Here is a 26868-nt window from a genome sequence, read left to right as displayed (position 1 = left end):
GACCAGATTGGAAAAAAAAACAGTAAACTACTTTCATCAGTACCAGAACATAGTGAGTGGAGTGCTTCCTTCTACCACTTTGGAAGATAAAGCAGTACCAGACAAACAAAATCAAGCTTTATTAAAAGAAAATACGAAAGGTAATTTTCTAACTGCAAATATCAAAATGTAAGGCATCCAATGTGGAAAAAGATGAACTGCAGATTGGAGAGAATCAGGGAGAATCAGCCTTGAAGGAAATAAGCAAGCTGTTATATAAGCAAAGAGAAGAGAAACGTTTAAGTCCTGGGATGCAAGATAATGTTCAGAAGAGACTCTGACAGGGTCCTGAAATTCCATCCATCCATCCATCCATCCATCCATCCATCCATCCATCCATCGTAAGTTCTTCCCATGGAGTCTGTTTCCTGATCTGATCTATATGAAAGAGTAGCCTCTTTCAAGAGTCACTGGGCATTACCTCTCCTTCTTCTTATATCCCAATGAATCATGGAGGAAATTGGCTTAGTTAAAACATTAGTTCTGCACACAGATCTACTGTCCATACTCAAAATACCAGCTAAAAAATTTGTTAGTCCCTTTTGGGAGAGGGGGCGGTCTAGAAATATGAATAAAAGTAAAAAGTAAAGTTAAAAAAGAACAATGTAAAAAAGTCCACAAGGTGGCACCAATGTGCTACAAATGATGCCTTCTCTGCCAAATCTCTAAACAGGGATACTTGGCAGGTTATTATTATCAAATTATTACTACAGATTACAAGAAATTTCTAAATAAAAATTCTACCTTCAAAAATACATCCTGTGATTTGACTGTGGATGGACATTAAGTACCCAATCTCGTAACTTGCAGAGAGAAATAAAAGACTAAATTAGATTGAGCTCAACACACCAAAGTAACATCAAAAACTGAACAAATTCCTGACTATATGTATTTATCTATTTTCAAAGAAACAGAAGCTTCCTGAAGTCAAAGTTCATTTGCTTCAATTACATACATTTTCCAGTTTCTTGGAGATTTCAATATATTAATTGCAGGCTCTAGGGATGAGAGAAAATCCTGCTCTTTACCCAAACTGACCCCACTTGTATTTCTGCTGAGCTCTATCCTTTCTACCAGGGGTCAGCAACCTGTGGCTCTGGATTCGCATGTGTCTTTTTCATCCCTCTGCTGTGGCTCCCTGTCATTGGTCAGCTCCACAATTGATAGGGCTTTCGGTTAGGACAGGTAGAGGAAAAAGGAAGCCATGCTAGGAGGAGACTCTATGGTCGGGGAACCGGACTTCCGGTCAGCTTCAGAATTGAACAGGGAGGGGTGGGTGGGGACTTCCGGTTAGGATCTTTGTGGCTCTTTTGAGTGTTTAAGGTTGCCGATCTCTGCTTTACTTACCTTACTTTATTGTCATTGTATGTATATACACAGTTTACACATACAACGAAATTCACATAACACCCAGAGACCAGTCCCAACAAACATAACAATCCCCAAACACACCCCCACCCACCCAAAAAATTCCCCGCCCCTAAACCACCCAAGCATCCACACAACAGACCAAGTAGTGCTGTCCAATAGCTCACTGATGGTGGCCCTTTAGTTCATTGTTGAGTGCAATTATAGCTCTCGGATAAAAGCTATTCAGAAGACGTGTGGTCCTAGTTTTAATTGTTCTGTATCTTCTGCCAGAAGGCAACAGTCTAAAAAGATTGTAAGCAGGATGGGAAGAAAATGTTATGCAACTTCCTCAAACAGCGAGATGCGAAGATGTCATCCAGGGCTAGTAGCTGGAGCCCAGCTAGGCAGCTGGGCAGTTTTAATGATTCTCTGTAGAGCTTTTTTGTCCGCTGCAGAGCTGTTCCCATACCATGCAAGAATGCCGTATGTCAGGACACTCTCAATGGTGCTGTGATAGTAGGACAGAAGTAGATGCTGAGATAGATTTATCTTCCTTAGAATTCTCAGAAAGTACAGCCTCTTCTGTGCCTTCTTCACAAGCATGTTAGCATTCATGGTCCATGAGAGGTCATCCGAGATATAAATGCCCAGAAATTTAAAACTACCAACCCTCTCCACCTTCTCACCATTTACCGTATTTTTCGCCCTATAAGACGCACTTTTTTACTCCAAAAAAGAGGGTGAAAATCTGGGTGCGTCTTATAGGCCGAATGTAGCCACCTGGGCAGTGGTGGGTTTCTGCTGGTTGGTCAATGAACGCGGAAGCCCCGCCCCTGTCACTCACTCGCAAGTTCTTGGCGTTTTTTTGCATCGGGGCGGGCCCGTACTCACTAAAGCAAGTCCGGGGAAGTCCTTTGTGCCAGCTGGAAAAGGTCTTCACTCCCACCCCCCTTGCAGCATGCCCCGATGCAAAAAATGGCGAGATCTCTTCTGAGAAATGTCTTCTCGGGCTGGCCGGATCTCTCTCCAGATCTTGCAGCTTTTTCAGGGTTTTCTTTTTAAAAAAACACCTGTCCAAACTATCTTGAAAACCTGCGGTGTTGCTTTGGGAGGAGGCAGCCTTGGAGCCTGCAGCTTTAAAACAAGCCTTTGCACAGCTGCCCGTCTTTCCCCTCTGAAAGCAACCTCGCAGGTTTTCACAATCGTCTGCAGAGGCGTTTTTTAATAAATAATAATAATAATAATAATAATAATAATAATAATAATAATAATAATAATAATAATAATAATAATAATAATAATAAATTTAATTTGTTAGCCGCACCCTCTCCGCAAGGGACTCGGGGCGGCGTACAATAAAAACATACATACATATATATAAACATACAGATACACACATATACATACATATACATACATACACGGAGGTAATAATTAAATATACAACACATTAATAATAATAAAAATTTGCCATTAAAAATACCCCATAATAATAATACAATTTAAAAAGGACTGTCAGGAGGAATAGGATAAACTACGGTTGAGCCAGGCCAGATAATTGAAAAAGGTGGGTCTTGAGCTTTACACGGAAGGAGCGGAGATCAGAAGTAATCCTGATGTCAAGGGGGAGGTCATTCCACAGGGCTGGGCCCATCACAGAGAAGGCCCTGCTCCTGGGCGTCGCCTCCCGACACTGTTTAGTGGACAGCACCCGGAGAAGTCCCTCTCTGTGTGAGCGGATTGGTCATAGGGATGTATGGGGCAGGATGCGATCCCGCAAGTAACTAGGTCCTTAAAAAGAAAACGGTCTTTTTGGGGGGGGGGGAACGGGCTGTGCATGTAGGAGCTGGCGGTCAGGGCGCCCTGAAGCAACGCGCTCCGAAGCAGTGGAGCCTCGTCCTTCTTTTTAAGCAGGCAGCTATCAGAGAGAAGAAGGTGCGCTGCTTAAAGATCGCCTGCTTAAAGATCGCCTGCGAGGGGGATCCCTCCCCCCCCAGAGGAGCCTCGTCCTTTTTAAGCAAGCAGCAATCAGAGAGAAGAAGGCGCACTGCTTAAAGATCGCCTGCGAGGGGGATCCCTCCCCCCCCAGCGGAGCCTCGTCCTTTTTAAGCAGGCAGCAATCAGAGAGAAGAAGGCGCGCTGCTTAAAGATCGCCTGCTTAAAGATCGCCTGCGAGGGGGATCCCTCCCCCCCAGCGGAGCCTCGTCCTTTTTAAGCAGGCGATCTTTAAGCAGCGCGCCTTCTTCTCTCTGATCGCTGCTTGCTTAAAAAGGACGAGGCTCCGCTGGGGGGGGAGGGATCCCCCTCGTAGGCGATCTTTAAGCAGGCAATCTTTAAGCAGCGCGCCTTCTTCTCTCTGATCGCTGCCTGCTTAAAAAGGACGAGGCTCCGCTGGGGGGGAGGGATCCCCCTCGCAGGCGATCTTTAAGCAGGCGATCTTTAAGCAGCGTGCCTCCTTCTCTCTGATCGCTGCCTGCTTAAAAAGGATGAGGCTCCGCTGGGGGGGGAGGGATCCCCCTCGCAGGCGATCTTTAAGCAGGCGATCTTCGGAGCCCATCCGCGGGGGGGGAGGGATCCCCCTCGCGTTCCTCATCTTCCCGGATGGGCTGGTAAGGGGACAGAAAAGGTTGTTGTCCAGTTGGGATGGAGAGAGGGACAGACAGACAGAGACACAGAGAGAGAGAGAGAGACACACACACACACAGAGTGAGTGATTGAGTGAGTGAGTGACAGACAGACACATACACACACATATACACACAGAGTGACAGACAGAGAGGAAGGGCAGAGAGAGAAACAAAGAGAGATAGAGAGAGAGGGAGGGAGGGAGAGTGAGAGACAGACAGACAGACACACACATACAGAGTGACAGATGGAGGAGGGAGGAGAGAGAGATACAGAGATACAGAGACAGACACACAGAAAGAATGACAGAGAGAGACAGAGGGGGGGAGGGAGAGAGAGACAAAGAGCTAGACAGAGAGAGACAGACAGACACACACATTCAGAGTGACAGATGGAGGAGGGAGGAGAGAGAGAGACAGAGATACAGAGACAGACACACAGACAGAATGACAGAGAGAGACAGAGGGGGGGGAGGGAGAGAGAGACAAAGAGCTAGACAGAGAGAGACAGACAGATACACACAAAAATATTTTACTACAGTATTTGGTTCAGAATCTTTTTTTTCTAGCTTTTCCTCCTTTAAAATTGGGTGCGTCTTATATTCCGGAGCGTCTTATAGGGCGAAAAATACGGTATGTACAATGGTAAATGGTATATCTCTCTTCCTCCTGAAGTCAATTATAAGTTCTTTAGTTTTTTTGGTGTTAAGTGTACGATTATTTTCTTTACACCACAATGTCAGCCCTTGTACTTCCTTCCTATAAGCAGACTCATTGTTCTTATTAATGAGCCCCACCACTGTCGTGTCATCCACAAATTTAATAATTGTGTTGGTGTTATACAGTCATGTGTGTATAAAGAATAAAGGAAAGGGCTTAGCACACAACCTGTGGGGCTCCTGTGCTTAATATCAGAGTAGAAGAATGGTGAGATTCCATCCTTACTGACTGTGGCCTATCTGTCAGAAAATCCTTTATCCACAAACAAATCCTCTGATTTATACCCAAATTGGACATTTTAAGAAATAACCTATTGGGTAGAATGGTGTTAAAGGCAGAGCTATAATCCACAAATAGCAATCTTACACATGTTCCCTGTTGTTCCAAATGATTTAATACAGTATGAGCAACAATAGACATAGCATCATCAGTTGATCTATTACTCCTATATGCAAATTGGTATGGGTCTAAAGTAGATGGAAGACTAGCCTTAATATAGTTCAACACCGGTCTCTCAAAACATTTCATGACAACAGATGTTAAAGCTATTGGTCTATAATCATTAAGAGATACCACTACTGTCTGCTTAGGGACTGGCACTATAATGGATGTCTTCAGGCAGGTAGAGATAGAGCACTGCAACAAGGATAGATTGAAAGTATCCATGAACACTCCAGCTAGCTCTGCAGTGCAGTCCCTAGCAACTGGTCCCATGATTCCATCAGGCCCAGCTGCCTTCCGGATGTTAACATTCTGGAAAGCGTGTCTCACATCAGAGATCTGCAGTAGACGTGGTTTTCTATCGATGGTAGGTTTAGTAGTGTACTATCAGTGAATGATGGTCGTTCCTGTTTCCACCTCAAAACGGCTGAAGAATTGATTTAGCTGTTCCACCAAAGAGTCATTACTGCTGAACAAACTATGTACCAAGACCAAATCTTTTTCAAATTTTAGCAGAGGAGAGACTAGGATAATCTATCTCTGTAACATGGCCAAAGACCATCTTTCATTCACGGCAATCTGTACTGTGCATCTCAGAATACAGTCTGACATCAGGTCTCTGCAAAACTTAAGGCACCCTTTTGGCCTGTTATATTCACAATTCCCTCAAAATGTGTACAACAATTTTAGCCCCAGCAACTCTGGGAGGGAACTCCATATAGCCTAGAATAATATCCAGAAGATTAGGTACTCAAAATAGAATCCTACTTTGTTACAGATCCTATGCTACACTGAGCACAAAAAGAAGAAGATGATAAGTGCAGATTGTAAAAAAAGTTTTTCCAAAACTAGTAGCATAGTTATTTAAAGCCGAACCACATTTTTTTCAATAAAGATATGAAAGAGAAGCAGTTGAAACTCAACACATTAACTAATATGAAACCAGTCTCTGATCTGAGTCTCAATAAATTTGTAGTCAATGTTCTTTGGAAGAACAGCTTTGCACTTTAGGAGTGCTCTTTAGGAATCAAAATAAGTATCTGTTGAATATGTACATTTTGGCTATAAGTACAGAAGTATCAATGATACCATGGGGATTAACATTTCTAAGGAAGTGAGAATCAAGGTTTGGAAATTGAAAGTCTACTTACCAATCTCATCAAATTAAAGCAGCTCCTGCTTTAATACACTGAAACAATACTGTTTTCTTTTAACATGTTGGATTTTTCCCTGTCCATCAAAAGATAAACCGAGTACAGTGGTAATGAAAATTTGCAGACTTCAATATGAAGCCTTCCTTTGTAAATTTGTTTTGGCAAAAGAGAACTAAATGTTGGAAGAACCATCTCTAAAGTTTTGATAGGTCTGGTTTGAAGAAAACATGAAAGATTCGAGTTCCATAAAGCCTTAAATATCAGCAATGTGGGCTCTTTGGATTATTCAAATATTTTAAATTGCTTTAGATTGGTATGCAGTTACACATGTGCTCATGTACACTTGATACTGAAGAATGTCTGAATTATTTATATTTTCATTTCCTTTGTTAATAATTTGTAGGACAGTATATTTTGAAATGTATTAGAAATAATTAAAAGAAAACTTTTACTCCAACACAGATGTTCCTGTCCTTTTGTTCTGTAACAAGACATTATACATGTATATGCAGAAACATCTGGAACTGGAAGTGATGGAATTGCATGAACATATATTCATATGTCTAGAACTGTCTTTTCATCTTTTGTTATGTGTTAAATAGAGTGAAATACCACTCTTCATCGCCTACTCATACTACTCTGCACCACTTTATATACTTTTCTTCCAATCCGGCTTTGATATCACTGCTGAACCTGGAAAACTAGTATTTTTATCAAGATAAAGTAAAAGATGGTTCAGGACTTCATGCTCTATTTAATGAAGTAAAAAAACAGCAACAACCCATCCTTGCTTTCTATATTTATAAAGACATGAATGAAATACATATGTACTATATCACATCTAGAAGATTCCTTGGCTGGATATACATTTTTTGCCAACATGTAAACTTGTACAGAAACTCTTAAGACTCCCTCTATTAGGCATATGAAGCCTTAGCTTTGAGGGAAATTTTAAGACGCTAACAGATTTTTGAATATGCTTTAGTCATTCAGAGGAGGAAATTTTATTTTTCATTGGGGTTTACTGAGTGAATTTATAATATTTAAAGTATATTTAATCAAAGTGCCCCTTTTAATTTATCTACATATTACTCATATGCATTTAATACTATATACAGATCTTAGAACAGTTGGAATTCTTTTTGTTTTACAGAATTAAATCAATAAATCTAACAAACTCCTCCCTCTGAAAAACACACTATTCACCCCAGATAATATGGTTACTAGTAACACTGAATGAAGGAAAGAAAAACTAAGAGAAAACACAGTCCCGATAATGTAAAGGGAAAAAAAATAGAATAATCTGGAAAATAATTTGGAAAATACATCTACTCCTGCAAATATATTTATTGAGAGTTTGGCCAGCCAACCAATATTTGCAGAATGATTTTTAAACTAATTAAATTAGTGTTAACCTAACCTCTCTTAAACAGGAAAACCAACTCAAACAAACAAAAAAGGAAAGCATACTAATTATAGTTTTCCCCTTCAACCCAGAATTCACATGGGTATTCTAGAAACCTCACTGAAATTCTTAATGGTTTGGCTTAGTATGCAAAAGCTTAGCCAAATAATCTGTAAATTTCCTGAAATTGTTGAAAAAAGCTAACAAGACAAAACAAAATTATTCAGTTGGCAAGAGTTTTTCCAATTGAAACACACTATTTCATACATTAAAATTACACATACATGCCCTTTGCATATTCTCATTAAAAATAAAGCACCCAATTCAATAGAAGTTTTCAAAAGGGCTTTTTTTCATTAAGCTTTTAAGATTAGATTACAGAACAAGATTGCATGGTTCTGGTTTTAAAATGGATGTGTTGCTTAGTAACCCTCATAAAACTTTACTTGTATATTACATGAACCTATTTCTTATGCTTATTTCTTATGATTAAGAGTTCAAAAATAAATAAGTTCAATATACAGATGTAATAATTTCGGGGGGGGGGAGCACAATTGAAAATGTGACTGTTTCTTCAGAGCTATTTGAAATAATGTGTCTGATGCCATACTAACAGGAGGAGAGTATGAATCCAGTAAATGGCTATGCTGCCAGTAAAAACCAAAAACAACCCCCCCCTCAACGGTTTGTTTATGCATTAGTAACAGAAAACAGGGCAAAGAATACTCCCTTGTTCCACTAGAAACCACATCATCAGCTCGCAGTGGTATCAGGAAAAGAAAGTTTAACATGAAACTAATTTCTTAATTGGTTGTCTAGCATTACAAGAAAGTACAACACAGAAGCAGGAAAGTACAACAAGCACATATACCCTCAGGACTAATGAACATCTGGAGTGCATTAGCAAAGCTGATTTCCCCCCCCCCCCCAAGTTGTCCAGAAGATAGCGCTTCAGGACTATATATAGTCCTGAAGCGCACATTTTTTATATATATATAAAAATTGGTCATAAAACATCTCTCTCTCTCCCCCCCCCCTCTTTCTCAACAAGTAAAAGTGGAGTATTTTTAAAGCACCGAATATAGATGAAATGTTGGGGTTTCTGTCTAATTTGTAAGAGATTACTGGGATGAACCATAGAAGATGTTTGAGACGTAAACAAAAGGAAAACCTTGGCAATTATAATATATGCAAAAATGTATGATATTCACTCTGGGTGGAATATTCCTACCTTACTATGTTTATATAAAATGTATTCATGATACCTTAATGTAATTGAACACAGATGTAAAATTAAGAAGAATGTATGCCTACAAACAATGCTCTAATCAAGATGATTTTAAGAAATGTGAATAGAAACCTTGATATAATTTTTTTAAACACTTTGTTATATTACTTATAATGACATTTATTGAGATTGCAATTTTCAACCAATGTAGAGCTATTAACCATGCAAAGTTATAGCTGTGTTGGAAAAATAAACACATGATAACATCTCTGAATGTAACATGCAGATTGACTTAATAGATTATTTAATAGGCACAAATAAAAAAATGTGGTTAATATTGCCACTATCTCCAAAAGAAGCTTGACTGTATTGTATGTTTATTAAAAGTAGTTTTACCATGTGCTTCTAGGTTAAAAGAAGGATTGCACAAATTTTTAGCTTGCATTTGTTTTTTCACTAAAATTAAGCAGTCTTGTCATGTATTGAAATGAGACAGTTGAAAATGGTTGAAGAGAGCTGATGAATAAGATTTAATATTAAGAGATACTATCTGCCATTCATTAAAAGTAGTTATGACATTTTGTTTCCATTATATGATAGTCTGGTTTGAATATCTTCATTTAAATGAGGAAAAACCCCTTTAGATAAAAAGAAAATACCACCACAGTATTAGATGATGTATTGTTACGTAATGGAGCTCTATGATTTTTATGAAAAAAAATTATTTTCTATAAAATAAATGGAGAATAAATTTCCATTCCAATAAAATTAAATTATCTATTAAAATGATAGGGAAAAATCACAGTATTTACTCTTTGTGCACCATATTCTGAGCATTCACAACGGGGGTACAACACAAAGAAGAAAAACTGGTCTGTAGCTGTAGGATTCTCTAAAGGGTGGCAGAATTCCTTACTGCCTTTAAACACCTCTGAACATTTTTTTTTCTTGAGCACAGCAGGCCCTTGTCCCATGCTGCAGCCTGGCCACCCACTGTTACTTGTTGACCAAATAGGCAATGCCTAAAGTCTACATCAACAATAGTAGGATAGGATTCCTTTCAAATGGAAGACTTTCAATTTTCAGAAGCAAGAAATTAAGGAGGCTCCGTTAAAATTAATCTGAAGTAATAATACATTTTAAAATCCTGGTTTGTTCCCAACACTTCACTTCCAGTATCACTTAAAATATCCCTATAACCTTGTATCATTTAAAACCTAAAGGAGGACATTGATAGATATTAAAAATGCACACTAAAAGCACTACTTAGTCTCACTGTGCTGTTTGTTGCTATTATTAAGGATTATTTCAATTAACAGAAACTTTTAACATATATTTAAAATACAAATTACATTTTTATATTGAATAAAGTGTATTGATTCAGATTTAAGTTACATCACTGGAAATCCTCCCACCCAAGAATTAAATGAAACTAAATTTAAGACTCACTGGAGAAGAGCCTAATGCTGGGAAAGATTGAGGGCAAAAGAAGAAGGGGATGACAAGAGAATGAGGTGGCTGGATGGAGTCACTGACGCAGTAGGCGTGAGCTTAAATGGACTCCAGAGGATGGTAGAAGGCCTGGAGGAAACATTGTCTATAGGGTCACGATGTATCGGACACGACTTCGCAATTAACAACAAATTTAAGTCATTCTATGTTAATTATAACTACATTTGTATCAATGCAATGGCTTAAAAGCAATAAAGGAATTTTTTAAAATTATGAGATTTTTTTTATGAAAGGAGGAAATAAAGCCTATTCTTAATATTTATGTGGCTTCTTGATTGCTTCTCTTAATGCTTTAAGTGAATTATATAGTGCCAAACAAACCTTCCTATATATTTATTTAGATCTGATTGGGAGGGTCTTTAAATTGCATGGGGAAAATGACATTTTTGATGTGAAAGATGCCAATTCTTTGGCTTTGCTTCTCAAAAATGGAGGAGAAGATTGGAACCACAATACTCTTCCCCAGCCTGGCCCCCGCCAAATGTGTTGGGATTAAATGATATAGTAGGATTAGAAAATAAGCTCTAGTTGCTCAGTGTATTAATTTTCTCCTCCTGTTTCCAATCTGCAAGAGATGAGAAAATATTCTGAACCCAACTGCAATTACTACTAAGAGCATTTACGAAAGTTGCAGTGAGTGTATGATTTCATGTTTGTTTGATGCCCGTGGAGAAGCAAACTTTACCAGTTTTTGAAATGGAACCATTTATCACATTTAACATGTGAAGTTATACAGCATCTGCTTCTGAATGCTTGTCTTAATATTTGCATGATCTACAAAGTAGTTGGAACTGGATTAATTTAAACAGGATTTAGGAAGGTATTTCTCCACAGAGTTCAAGATAAAATTCCTAGTTAAGAAGTACAGGAGTTTTCCTAGCTTTCCCTTTATTATGCATTTAACATTCATAGTGCACAGATTTATACTGATGCAATCATGGCTAGGTTTATATTGTTTTTAAAATGAAATCAAAAGAAACAAATGATCATCTCAAGAGTCTCTGAAATTATGCTAAATTGATGAAGACTTACCAGCTTTGCCAATCATTTCAATAATTAACATGTTATTTTTTGATACCATGCAAAGGCTTTTCATAAGGTATGAGAAAATATTCTTATTATTAGGAATGGGGGAGAGGGGTTAGACATAAAATACCTCACAGCTGTAAAAGCTCTTCCTCCATATGCACAAAGACAACAGAACCAGCTGCTAGGATAACACATTTTAAAGCTTTTTCTTTTTTTAACACAGACCATGTTGGCCTATCTGATCAAATAAAAATATACTATACATTGCAAGGTGAATATAAATGTTGCATAAGCCAAAAAAGGCGATACTGTATTCTGATTAGCCAGTCCTTAGGTATAAATATTAGTAATTTCATATAAAGCTTTTTTTAACTAGAACGACTGAAAAATTTCCCTACCTTTTAAAAAGAAGTATGCAATACAAAAGCATGCAACACACTGTAAGGGAATTATGATTTTCCTTCATAATTAATAATAGGATTAATTCAAGTTTTCTTAACAAATAATCTCACCAACTGTTTATCTAAATTGTACAACCCTTCTATCCGCATGTTTATAATAACATATAAATCAGGAGGAGCTAGCCTGAAGACCTTTTTCCTTATTCTATTACCAGTAGAAAAATGAAAACAACAAAATTACAGACCAAGCAGCCATGTCATATTATAATTCTTCCCAAACCGGAAGTAGTAGTTTTATCACATTAATCAGCATGGGGAATTCTGACTGACAGTACTCTTTTGGTTATTGCAATTCAGTTTGTTTTAGATTTAACATAATATGTAAATTCATTCCAAGAAAAAAATTATGTACAACACTAGTGAATGGCTTTATAAACCCATTACATGGGAATCCACATGATGGTTTAATGTAGTGTTAATGCCATTCTATTTAGTATAATTGTTGATATGTTGTTTTCACACTTGTAGTTTTCACCCACAAAAAACCCTCATGTACCTGTGCACTCAATCCTATCCCCTCCCTTTGTATTTTAAGAGTGGTGGTGTAAGTCAAAAAACCTGCAGGTTGTCAACTTATTTAATACCTCATTATTCCACTCTGGTAAATACTTAAGGAGGCTAAACAAAAAAGAACAGAAAACAAATATAATAACCATAAATAAAAGAATCTAGTAAAAACTAACAATAAATTGAGCCATAATTTTTTAAAAATCTATTCAAAGCCTGGCAAAAGAAATGCATTTTGTAAGATTTTCTGAACACTGAAAACCAGGGTTTCAAACACAACTCTCTCTCTCTCTCTCTCTCTCTCTCTCTCTCTCTCCCTCCCTCCCTCCCTCCCTCCCTCCCTCCCTCCCTCCCTCCCTCCCTCCCTCCCTCCCTCTCTCTCTCTCTCTCTCTCTCTCTCTCTTCTCCTTAGCTTGAAAACAATGGAAAAAAACCTTTCTCTTTCCTGCCTACGGGAGTAGGGGGTGGGGAAGACCCAAATAAAACATGCTGACTTATCAAGATATGAAATTAAAACAGATTCAGCTTTCATTATTGCACAATTGTTCAGAGTTTCATTTTAGACACTTAGATAAAGCCTATTTCAATGAAGATCTATTTTTCGTTAAGTAAAGTATCAAGATGATAAACTTCACATACACTGCAATAAGTCAAATTCACTTTCTACCAACAGCATTTAGGAACTGACGCCTGGGGATGAACACAAAAGAAGCAACTGATGCACACAGTCTCTTTACCACTGCTTGTCTTTTTCAGCAGAAGGAAGAGAAAGAGTGGGAAACAATCCTTTTTTTCTAGTGTTAAACCTAACTTTGAATGATCTTAATTATTAAAATAATGAAGGTTGCAAGACGTACCAGTTTGAAAGGAAACATAAAAACATTGTAAAATTCCGTTCAAATGTAAATCATGATTAAAATGTTACGGTTAAAAAAAATATTTACACTGAATGAAGAGAAATGTTGCACTGTAAGATCAGATACTTCCCTAAGCAGAAATATAATTACCTTTTTGTTCTTTAATGTAGCTCTCTTTACAGTTGTGCATAAGCTGCAGAATCCATTTATGTTGTGCCCCAATGCATTGCCAAGCTGGGTCTCCCTCTGCATGGAGGTCCGAAAGGTATCTATAATATTGTAATTTTGAAGAAATAAGGTTTTGGAATGCAACATACGGCAGGCCTTTCCTTTATGCGTTTCCTTGCTCCCGCTAAATTCAATTGAGCTTACTTCTTGGAAAATCAGTATAAAATTGTTTCTAGAAACACTCTTCTAAAGATTTAAGTATGGGATAAGATTTCATTTATTATTTATTAACACTATTTTATGTTAATCCCCATTAAATAGAAGTCAGTGGTTAATCTAAATAAGCAGGAATAAAAAAAGTACTCAGGGTCAGAATTTTCCAGTACTTGGGAGCAGTGCTGAAATTCAATTTTTTTACTACTGGTTCTGTGGCCGTGGCTTGGGGGGGGCGTGGCAGTGGAAGGATACTGCAAAATCTCCATTCCCTCCCCACTCCTGGGGGAAGGATATTGAAAAATCTCCATTCCTACCCTATTCTGGGGCCACCCAAAGGTGGTATTTGCTGGTTTGCTGAAGTACTCAGAATTTCCACTACCGGTTCTCCAGAACCTGTCAGAACCTGCTGAATTTCACCCCTACTTGGGAGAGCACCAGGAAATTCCAAGGCTGTAGATTAGACTAGGAAGTTGAAAAAAAAGACTTGAAAAGAATAATTGAAAACCACTGCATGAAACTGCATGGATGTTCCCAAGACTAGTTTGAGGGATACTTAAATTTATATTGTAGAGAGAGAGTTGCATTAGTCCAGTGCTTCTCAAATAGTGGGGCGGGCCCCCCAGGGGGGGTGCAAGGGTCTGTAAAGGGGGGCTCAGCTCAAATTATTTTATATATTTTTGTTTTGCAGGTTAAAGGTTTTTTTTAAAATATTGTGTTCCTTTAAATCCTGTGCTCCTTTAAATCTATCATAGCCAAAAGTAAAAAAAAAAATCTGGTAGCATGTTTTCCCATAAAATTTGCTAGCTGAAAATTGTTTCTTAATCAAAGAATCCCATTGCAGATTCCCAAAATGCAATTCACAGGAGATATATTTATGTGTGTAAAAAATATGGTCAGAGACAACAGAAGTTGGTAACAAGGATAAGTGAATAATAGAAAGTATAAACATATAATTATTAGTAATCATTCCAAAAATAGTGCCTAATAGTAAAAAGTTAATTTTCACTATAACTACCAGAGATATTTAGTCATTTTAAATTTGTTGTTTTCAATTCCAAAATGTTTATGCAACATAAACAATTATTTTGTGTGAACGTTGTTTGCAGTTTCTGTGCTGAATTGCCCTCAACTTCACCATTGCAAAATACCAGGGTTTGCCATCAGTGGCGGATTGAGGCTCACTGGTGCCCTAAGCACTGAAAAATCTTGGTGCCCCCCTCCTTTGTACATACTGCATAAATCTTCTGTGGTTTTTTTCTTTCTTTCTCAACTTTGTGGTACCCCTTGGGCCAGGTGCCGTAAGCATGTGCTCAATCTGCTTAATGGTTAATACACCACTGTTTACCATAGATTGTATGGATGCAATCTATCTACATGTAGTTTAGGTCAACCCTTAATGAGCTGAGCTTCTAGCCCATAAAACCTTAAGCTTGAATAAATTTGCTGACCTTTTAAACGACTACAAGGCCCTTTACAGCTTTTGCTGCAACATAATAAAGTGACTATTATTTGGAAATTACTAATATGAGCACTTCTTATTTAAATATACTTCCAGCACTTTATCTAGGGTGTCATCTTCTAATTCTACATAAGCTGATGCATAACAACAGTGAAAATATTTGAATATTTATTTAAAGCTCAGTCCCATTTGGAGTCCATGAGTCATTTTGGAAACTGTTCTATTTAGCTCCTCTATAGCAAAAATAAGGTACAAGTGATCCTCAACTTATGAGCACAATTGAGCCCAAATTTTCCATTGCTAAGCAAGACAGCTGTTAAATGGGCCTTGCCCCATTTTGTGAACTTTAAGTGGATCACTACAGTTGTGAAGTTAATAACATGGTGGTTGAGTGAATAACTGGTGGTTGAGGGCTTCCCCCTTGGCTTTTGCTAGGTAGGAGGTTGCACAAAGTGATCACATGAACCCAGGACACTGTAATCATCAAAACACATGCCAACTGCCAAGCGTCCGAATTTTGATTATGTGATCATGGGGATGCTGTAATGGTTGTAAGTGTGAAAAACGGTCATAAGTCACTTTTTAAAATGCTGTTATGGCTTCGAACCGTCACTAAACGAATGGTTGTAAGTCAAGAACTGCTTGTATATAGGCAGCTGGAGTTGATCAGAATACTTGGCAGGTGCTTTCATAATTTGCTACCCAAATAATTTGGATGTATACATTCAAACATTTTAAATTTCTTATCTATCGTATAGTACAAACATGCTTCTCTATTTATTTATTTTATTTTCCTAAATTGCACTGTTTTAAACTCATTCTGGCTTCTTAATATGAACATATTGAGGGGTAGGGGGGGATAAAAAGTGGAAGCAGATTTTTTTTTTTTTAATGGACAAGATTTATGATTAAGCTTTACTGAGATTACTCCTAATTATTAGGAACTTTGTTTTTCTTTCCTCCTTTCACCGCTGATATTCCTTTAGAAATACAGCCAAAAATCTGAAATTGTTTCTTCGCAAAGTGTGGTTAATTTTTAATGTCCGAATATTTTATCTAATTTTTGCATTCAGAAATAAGTCTCCGCATTTAGAGCTGCACATACTTTAGTTAGGGAAACATAGTTGAAATGCGAGTTGTGTGACCTTCATTACCTAGTGTTTGTCAGGGTCACATTTAAAAAATAGCACCCAAAAAGCAAGCAGCGCCTCTTATAGCTATGAAAACAAGCCCCATCATCTCATGAACTTGTTTTTTAAAAGTTAAATTAGATAGATCTTTCCTCTGTGACATGGAAACCGTTTCAACAGTTCAATTGGCAAATGTACCAGAATGCTGTTTTCCAAGAATAAAGTAGTTTTCACATCTTTATCCTAGTGCAGTTGTTTATTAGATTTATATCCTGCCTTTCTTCCATGGAATGGTAGCTGATGCAGATGGAGTTCTGGCTTATGCTTCCACCCAGGCGCTAATCAGATCCAGATCTGATGTGTTTATTATGGGTCTCTTAATATTGCATGCCGTGTTTACGATGTTCATCAGAGCAGCCAGTGGGACCTAAACTAATGACAACCCATATTACCAATGCAGAGCAATATTTTAACATAGGAGGGGCTTATGTGATATATCCTAGTAACATATCAAGGCACTATTAATCATTTAAGCCTCATTAAGTCCCCTCATTCTATGTGGTTTGAAAGCTTTGGCATTATTTAACATAGTTCAGCCAGCCCATGGTCATTCAACATTGGCACATAATCAAGATTTTGTCTTTGCGGTAGAAAGCTAAAAAGTCAATACAAACTGTTGTATTAGAGGCATAGTTATAACACATGCTGTTAAATAGCACAGAGTAACAGTTGATATCTACTGGTTGCTCTGCCTTAGCACCGCTTTGTTTCTATATTTTATAAAGATGGAGAAGGCCCCAACCCACTTCCAAGCTCTTGGAGCAACTCCAGTTCATTCAGAATGTTAGAAAGTGTTTATCAACAGAACATTTATTCATTATCCATTTTTGAAAGAGGACAGGGGAGAAAAAAATTACACGTAGCACCCTCACTCAGATGGTTACCTGAGCAAATTGTACTCTTCGTTGGAAAAACAAACATACCCCTCCAACTCTGAATGTTAGGAAGGCCCAAAAAGTGACCTTTCACCAAGAACTGTTTAATCCGAACAATTTTGCACACGGTCATATATGAGGTCACGAAATGCGGAGATAGAATTCATGAGTGCTGCTGCTCATCAGTTACTACTGGGTCTGAAGCAAATAAATTCCTCCAACTATTTACGAGTTACAAGAGATGGCACTGTTTGACTCATCTTCACTGCTTTATATACAGTCACAGACAATGAGAGGCCAATTTATGAATCTTCAAGTGATCCTGTGATCCTTAATAAAGAAGCGTTTGCAGTTGTACATGATTGTATTATCAATACAATTATACCTCTGCCATTACCCCCTCACCTTTTTAAAGTTGCTTTTCATTAAATTATTTATTATTCAAAGTTCCTTCAAATCCTGACGCAATTGAACTGTAATATCTCCCCATGTTAAATCTTACCTCTCAGGGAAGCAAATTGTCAGTTTAGACTGATGCTGATTTTGCATTCTTGATAAGGTAGTACTTTTCTAAGCAATGTACAGAATTGTATACAAAAACAATTACTATTTTCTTCTCTTTGAGATTTCTCTATACTGAGTGTTTTCACTCATTTAACTTGCTATCAAATTTCTTTTTTCAGATATATCAGTTATGAAGATAAAAGTACTGTATTTGTGCCAGCAAAGATTACTTTGGAATTCTGACTGAACTCCATCTGCTACAATGTTGTATATTCATTCACGGTATCTTTTTTGCAGCTGCTTTGTGCACAATTCATCCTAATTCCAGATAACTTATAACTAGCCAAGGAAGCAACTAGCCAATTTGGGAGGAACCAAACCTCTGATCTGACTCAAGTAAGAACTTTCTTCGAACTTTTTGTTTCTTGTCTTCAGTCAAATTCAATCAAATACTTTATGAATACTGAACTTAGTGAGGCACTTTTTTCAAGAATTTTGTTTAAGAGTCCGAGAATTAAATAACTGTTTGCTTTCATTTACCTGTTGACACTCTAGTCTAAAGGCATAGTGAGGCAAGAATTACCATTGCAAGTCGCATTTTAGTTTAGCACCTCAGTAACACTCCTAAATGCTTATTATTGTTTTCAATAATCCTTTCCACAATTGATTCGAAAGGAGGTTAAATTGTCTGCAATTTCTTGAATGTTCCATCTCCTTTCTAAAGATGTTAACTGTCTATTTTCAACTGTCCTAGTACAAAAAAATATATCTTGGGACCAAATTTTTATTCAAAAATCAAATTTAAATTTGATCTGTCTAAGAACTTTTAGGGAAATATTGCATGAATCTACTCATTTGTTTATTTTTAATCTTGCTTTCATTTGATTTCGTTCTTCAGATACTTTACCTAAAAGAGCGACAATAGAATATACTTTATACGGTATATTCTTTATATGGTCAACTTTTTTGACCATCTACTCAGTACTTATTCTAACCTACAGTAGTTCTTTTGCTCCTCTACTAGAGATGCCTGAAACGGAGATTCAAAACTACAGGTAATCCTCAATTTGCAGCCATTTGTTAGAAGTTACAAGAGCACAACTTATGAGCAGGTATCACTCTTAGGATTGTTGCAGCATCCCTATGGTCACATGATCAAAATTTGGGCACTTAGCAACTGGCATGTATTTATGATAGTTGCATTGTCCTGCAGTCATGTGATCAGCATTTGTAACCTTCCTAGCTGGCTTCCGACAAGCAAAGTCAATAGGGAAAGCCAGATTCACTTAACAACTGCATGATTCACTTAACAACTGTAATGATTTTCTTAATAACAACTACTAAGCAAAGCTCCCCTTTTTGAAATCAAGTCAGCCATGGGGAATCTGTCCTACATGTATATAACTGAAGGAAAGATCCATAAATAGACCATTAAAATTTTGTGATTTAGATTTTTAAGAGAGAACAATGCTCAATTTGGACAGTTTATACTACAATATTAGTCCTTATACCTTTGAAAAGTGAAGAAGCAGTTTCTTTAGGGGAAGATTTTGACTGTAAAAAAGGTTAGCTGGTGTTCTGCAAATGTAATGTATATAGAGGACGAATTTCAAATACATCACCACTGGCTTCTTCCTTACAGTGTGTATTTAGGGAAAGACAGCATGAAAGTGTATATTCTGAACTGTTCGCTATATAAAATATAAAGAGGTTTCAGGATATATGGGATGATATATAGACTTAGATATAGTGCTTCAGAAGGTCTTATAGTTCAAACCTCATACAAATCCCCACTTCTGCTGCAATGGTTTTAAATATTATTTCCTCTTTCAAAGTATTATTGGTTTTTACATGCTTTCTTAGAATTAGGATTGCCCAGCATGAAGAAGTATGCAGGTTAAATGGCAATGAGACATTGATTAATGCAGTAATCCAAACTTCATTATTCTTTTTAATAATAGGATAAAGACCAGAAGAGTAGGGAGTAAAGAACAGAATGTCCCTTTCTTTTCCCCTATCAGGAGATGCACTGAATAACTAACTGAAGTAGATAATACCACTGAAATGCTCTATAACTTCATAGAACAAACAATGACTCTAGGCTGGCTTATATTAAAGGAATGCATTATATCAGTGAGACAAGTTCTCAAACCTTTCAAAGTTTAGCACATTTTCAAATATGATTTTCTCCAAATTCTTTTAAACTGTTTAAACATAAAAATGTTATTTCTATTTTATATAGGAAATGGAGCAGTGAACCCGATCCTACATGCACAGAAAATGAAATTCTACAGTGTAATATAGTACAGCCTCTAGAAAATGCTCAAACTCTGCAGAAATGAATAAAATAAAAACTGCTTATAGTGTTGAAAGCAATGTATGAGGTAGTGCTACAGTCTGAGAATGGATAAGAAAGAAAAGCTAAAATTGCCAGCTCAATTGCTTCTTTGAAATGGAAAGCTTGTATTGTTGTGGGTTCTCTTTATACAATATTAATAATAAAAACCTTTCGATTTGCAGAAAAGTATTCTGGATACAAAATATACATATATCTAATTGATTTTTAGTAGGATGTTAACAAGGAAATGTTTCTGCCTATATAAAGAACATATTTTAAAAAAATAAAAAGGTAACCTTATGTAGCGTTTTTGATCATGTAATGTTGATGGTGTCTCAAGTAATTTATCCAGAAGAAGTTTTCTTAATGTTTCAACTCGGGTTTCAACTTCAGCATAATCTACCATTTTAAAACACAACACCATAATTAACTCTAAAATAAATGTCATTAATTACCAAAGTATAAAATTATTTTTATAACCTTTATAATTCAAATGACTCCAGTATCACTGTTTACTCCATTATCACTGTTATATCATTGTCTTGTATATGAACTTGTTGGCTCTCAAGTCTTCCTAAATTTATCTGATCTTTTAGCCAGAAAATTTTAATTTATATTATAATTCAATTAATTTTGATGTCCATGAAACTATTAATTGATCAATCTGGAAATACATTCTGTACTTTCAGAATAACAAGAGCCCTTTGTCTGTTTTGAGACTAAGAAATTTCAGTTTTAACTTTATCCCAAGCAAATATGCATTAAACAATTTTATAAACTGCAAACTGCCATTTTTGAACTCATTAAAAATACATCCACAAAGTCAATCTATTTTATGAAACATAACCTGAAAATTACCAGCTTCAAGTCTTGTTATGCACAGTACAAAATATTTCTGAGGCAGAAACATTGCCATACAGTTTAAAAACGTATTTCAGAAAATAAAACTACTCAGCAAAGTAGTAGAATTCCTATTCTGAGTTTGTTCTTATATTATTAATTTTCCCTACTAAAATTAAAATCAAGTTTAACAAAATGCCAAACTCACATTTTTTGAAGACTTGAACTTCAGTCTTTCCAAATAGTGATTTTGCTTTTTCATAGTCATTAATGACAACATCATAATCTCCCTTAAAAACATAAAAAACAAGTTTTAAGAAATTTGTACTGGAAATTTGGGGCAAAACACTTTAACTTGCATTTTGTAATGTTAGTACCTTTTGAATGTTTCTTTCAATATTTAATGGAAGATTGAAAAGAAATTTGAAGCGCTGTAAAACATTTAAGGCATTTCTTGTTGAATCAGCTTTGTCTTTGCGGCCCAAAACCTCTTGGAACAATGTATCTGCGGTATTGCTCGCCCCTTTTAAGAAAAGGAGACAAAGAAGTAGACAAACTGCAGCTCTTGCTAAATTTAATCAAAAATTTGTCAAGCTTTTAATACAAATTAAACATACATCAACAATGATAAGTGTTTATATTAGAAATGTTTTGGCTTAGAAATGTTCTGAAACAATATTTACTACTTAAGATTTTTTGCGCAGTAGAAACCATAGTGCGTTTAAAACAGCTTCCATTCCTGCAGCAAATGCTTGAAATTCATTGTGTAACTTTAGTTTCCTTTGGCTACAGAACTGAATTATATGGTTCCAGCAATGTCTTTAGGGCAATTTGATCATTACTAATATTCTCTTTTCATAACAGATCACAATGAAATAAGCATGAATGTAATTTTACTAATATGAACAGTGTAGCTTAGAATTCACTGAGTACAGAAAAGACATAGTACCAATATTGTGACTTTTGAACAAAATATGTCTGAAAGTGACTTTTTGTTCCTTTTCACTGAAGAACTCCATTAGGACGTTTCGTTAGAATAATGATTTAAACCATTAGTCACATCACAAATTCTGACACTATTCTGTATCAAATTCCATGATTTTGAGCAACGTTGTATGGGTTCAAGCAGGAATGTGAGAATAATTCTAAGGACTGAGAAATTCTGCATTAAGCCATTCAAATAATAAAATATTCAAACATTTACTTGTTACATTTAAGAGCATTTAGTCTTTAAAATTGATGGGCATGTTTCAGAGTTAAACCCTACTGAAAAAAAGTCCTTGCTTTTCCTTCGCATAATAAATATGTGTCAAATATGTTAATTTCCCCCCAACTTGCGACTTATCTTTAATTTACCAGAAAAAAAGTAAATGTTTCTATCCCTTTTGATGGCTGCCTGTAAAACTTTCTACATTATCTGGTCTAGTGACTATAATTTAAGCAAAGATGAAAAAATTACATCAGTCTCACTGGGTGGCTTGCATGCCATTTTCTCTCGTCAACACTGTGGGTGGCCTGCTCATGTTAAAAGTAGCCTTTGTAAAATAATTGTTATATCTAAATAGCATTTAAACACTGTTGATGTTTCAAGACCCTAATGCAAGAAACTTTGTTTTGTCAAGAGAATTGGTCCTACTACATTTTATTTGGTAGGGAGAGGGAGACAAAATTACTTGATATTCAAACGTGATATTGCTAATCATTTTATTTTCAATGTCTTATGATTTAAAAAAGATTAGCAAACATGAATAGTTGAAGGAAAATAACACTCCAACTAGGAAATAGTAAAATAATTGAAATGCTCAAGAAATGCTTTTAAAAAGATATTTGATAAAAAAACAGTAATTGCATGGCATTATTTGTCTACTCTTTCAAATTTGATATATTTTGGTTATTTAATGTTAAAATTTTTAAACCATGAATAATCATACTTGGGAAACTTCAAGAGCATTAGGATAATTTTTCTTTTTCCCCCAACTATTTCGAAGGCTAAAAGCTACATAGACCTTGCTTTTAAAAAGAATATCTGCAAAAATCCTTCTAATAATAGTATAAAGCACCCATTTGAGTAAAAAGGACCAGGAATTAGGAAAAAAAAATTCTATCAGATTTACTGAAAATAAAAATGATGTTCACAAAGAAAAAACAGTCAATAAAAATTCACTTTCCTAAAGCACTATATTCCCAATGTATTTAATTAAAGTCTCTTCCAAAGTTTAATGCTTTGGGTACAAATTACTGTTGCTTTCAGACAAAATAAAGCTTCTTCTAATTTTTATTAACAGATGTATATAACAGATCTTTCAAAAGGACTGGTATAATATGAGTTCAGTTAATTTTATACTAGCAATTTCACCGCATCTTTATAGAATTCTCAAAATTATTACTTTTATTCTTCTATAAAAATAATAAAATGCATATTATTATTGTTATTAAAAAGTATGTTCCCTTTCCACCAAAGCACCTAAATATTGAGATAAATTAGTTAGGAATATACAAACATTATATATATATATATATATAATGGCTGAAATAAAGTAATTCTATTTATAAGCTGTACATAATACATATAATGACACAAAAAGTAAGATTAGGGATAAAAAATATTTCCACCTCTCTCTCTTGCTCTCTCTCTTTCACAGACTATGTTCATATTCTAAAACTGCTAATAACACTTTAAGGGAAAGAACCCTCAGATCAGGATAGAAACAGAACAAAGGAAAATAGCTTCTGTAGGATTTTTCTCTTCAAAAAAACAAAATAATCTGAATATGCACACAAATGTGTATTTTCTTGCACTAAAATATTTCTGTAAAAAAGTTGGTGTTTATGTATATATGTATATGGAAGGGGGGAAGCTCTTGAAAGGAAACAAGTGCAGTTCCCTTCACATTCTGTTTCTTTTATATGCGTTCAAGTCTCTTGAATAAAATGGCAAAGTGAAATCCAACATTACATACAGCTGCTATTTTAAATATTTCAATTGCTTAATTTAGATGGAATCCATTGTCCATGTATTGTATACATCGTCTCTATAGCGTTAACCTGATTTCCTAAGAAAGATCAAGTCAGTCCAAGACCCATGGAAAATAAAATTCTTTTCCAGATAACTTTTCTTCCTTGCCAGGAACCGAAAGAAATGCGTCAATTGAAAGTTAATGGCTATTCAGAGCCAAAAGTGATTTGGGGCATGCTCTCTGCTGAAAGGACAGGGTAGGCAGGGATGGGTGCCAATTCACTCATTCACCCTGCAGCACTTCATGACTTCTCATGTTCCTTAGAGGATCATCCAATCCTTCTGCACAGTATTTCATGACACAGAGGGATACAAAGAAAAGGAACAAGAATGAAGATTAGATCCAAAACAACTTCCTTGCACATGAGCCCAACTCTGCTAATTTCTGCATTTCATTAGACTGGAACTCGTTACTATTATGAAGAGTATTTTTATCCACTAGTATTTTTCATGCATTTCCCCCCCTGAATTCAGCCATTCCATTAATGCGGTCCAAAGCATCAGTATTAGAGGCAGTATAGAATTATTAAAGGTATAGGCAAAATTAATGAGCCACTTCCTTTTCTGGTGTGAGGCATGCTGTTTTATTTAATCTGAATAGAAAGCTAATATATTCAAAGCTATGCAAAGAAAAACAGTGAATTAGAGAAACTGTATTTTCTGGAATATCTAAGACTTTATTGCTATTTTCTTATCTTTTTCAGATGTGTCATTTTGAGGTTATTTGATTAACTCTACATCAAAAAATTTAAAAATACTAATTTGAAAGTCTGTCATAAATATCTATGCAAAATGCCATTATAAAAATATAAATTCATTATTTTCATTTATAGAAGAGTTACTCATTTTTAAAAAAAAACTATATGAAAATCTTAACCGTTCTACTAGAATAACTGAATTAAATGTGTTAAATAACTAGTCAGATATAAAAACTTCTTGAAGCTATAAAGAAACTGCAAAAATTAAAAGTTCTAAAACCTGAAATTCAGTATGGATGAGGCTAAAGAAATAAAAAGGTTGATGACTTTGAATTCATCTTCTAGACTCCCATTTGCCCTAAAAGTAAACTATAAATTTGCATTGATCATATCTGGCTTGAAACTTAACCTTTTTTTATGGAAACTTTACTTTAAAAACCAGTCACATAGATTCAACCCACAATTTATTTAAACCCATTTCCTCAATTTAAATGATAGGGTTTAAACAAATAGACCCACGTTACCCCTTTGTTATTAAAGGCTTACAGGGCATCAGAATATTTTTTACTTTTTTAAAAATTCCAAGCATTGCTGTCAAAATTCAAGTAGCAAATTATATATATAATATATAGTTGTACAAAACTTACTGTTGAGAACGTTCTCTAGTTTTTGCGTCATGGATCCTTCTACTTTTTCTGTTCCATCCGCTTCTAGTTTTTGATGGATAGCTGAAATAAAACAACTTGTTAAATTTCAACTATTTTAATGGATGAACGAGCTATAGTCATAGATTTAAACAGCACATGTTTGTTACAAGATAATTTGTGATCTAGTGACACAGGCATTATGATAAGAGCCAGATCCTCCAGACTTCTAAACTTCACTATGCTGCTAAGCTTATGCTATGATTTTTGGCAGTAAAGTTAATCATCTGGGCATGAGTATGTTCTCTTATTTAGTCTTCTAATTACCATGGCAGTTCTGCTATATATTTTACTTTCTTGTGTAGAGCTTAAAGTAGCTCTAGTTTTACACTGGCTAAAAGCTCTTGTTGGTTATTTGACTTTGAAGAAGCAAATACCTTTTATGCTAGATTATGCAGGCAAAGGCATGATCATATATACCTAATTTGAAGGAGTCAGAAATACCAATATGACATTTTGGGATATGACAAATCAAACATAACTATTATTTCACTATTGTATAATTTCCTCTTCCATTCTTTTTTCAACCACTGGTCTACACGAACAGTAGTTGGGAACATTGTCTTAACTCTAGCAATTTTCCATTCCTTAGCTCTATTATTTGTTTTTATCTTATGATAAATTTTCAAAGGTAGCTCTTAAGGTCTGTGAACTATTTGGTGCTGAGGATTAGGAAGTGTTGGAAGCACTTGAAACATCAAGGTGCCATGTCTTCTTGAAGGCTTGGATGCTCTGTGAGCCTTCCTACATTACCTCAGGGTACATGTACAAACAAACAAAAAATCCTGGAAGGAATCGTTTGCACTGTAACTTCCATATGAAAATAATTCCAACTTTATTATTTGCTTCCTTTCTCCTCAGGTTCTTACTAAACATATTTCCCTTGGCTACTCTGTAGTACAATTTAGGGGCAGGAGTGGTTAGGGATATTTGAAGTAATATGAAGAATGGAATTCTGTTCATGAATTTCCATAGGTAGCCATGTCTTTGAGATGGATACTGAAATAACATTGTAACAATCTAGTTTAATCAATGGAAGTCTTGCTTGACTTCTGATTTAGTCATTTGCAATATTGTACTCAATTACAATGCACTGCAAGAATATTCATTGAAGTCATTCCCATCACAGACAGTTTAAAGTCTTCATTAATTTCTGTTACAGGGAAATGGGAGCTTTGTTTTTCAGGTCTCATTTTCAACCCGATTGCCAAAGTATATTGGGAATTAAAAAAATATTATATAGAACAAAAATATGCCAAAAAGATATGTTTTCTTATATTGCATTTCACATCTCATATATGATTTCCTATTTTAAAACTACTGTAGCAATTTATAATGTAAAATATCTTCAAAAACACTATTTTAAATCTCAAATGGAAGATGAGCTTCTGCAAACTGAGAAATTGCTGCATTAATGACAGAACAATCCTAGACTTGATATGTATTTTCTAAAGATGTTGCTGTTAGATGATGCCAACTTCACAATGTTACGGAACATTTGTGAAATCTTCAATCCTTTCACAAATTCTTCAG

At 35.7% G+C, this 26868-nt stretch overlaps 1 protein-coding gene across 3 annotated transcripts in view; it reads right to left on the bottom strand.

The window, feature by feature from the left end:
* The window catches only part of EXOC2 (exocyst complex component 2), an 89455-nt gene that overhangs the window by 41265 nt on the left and 21322 nt on the right, over positions 1-26868 (bottom strand). For all 3 annotated transcript variants that reach the window (XM_081952526.1, XM_081952528.1, XM_081952527.1), the window contains exons 7-11: positions 25279-25359; positions 21295-21440; positions 21126-21207; positions 20374-20476; positions 13478-13596 (exon numbers count right to left, since the gene is read on the bottom strand). In XM_081952526.1, the coding sequence (XP_081808652.1) occupies positions 13478-13596; positions 20374-20476; positions 21126-21207; positions 21295-21440; positions 25279-25359 (531 nt within the window). The remainder of the gene's footprint in view (positions 1-13477; positions 13597-20373; positions 20477-21125; positions 21208-21294; positions 21441-25278; positions 25360-26868) is intronic.

The sequence above is a fragment of the Natrix helvetica genome, assembly GCF_964273705.1.
Source record: "Natrix helvetica genome assembly, chromosome: 4".
In the NCBI taxonomy this organism is placed as follows: domain Eukaryota; kingdom Metazoa; phylum Chordata; class Lepidosauria; order Squamata; family Natricidae; genus Natrix; species Natrix helvetica.
Note: the sequence above shows the minus strand (reverse complement) of the source record. Positions and strands in the feature narration are given on the sequence as shown.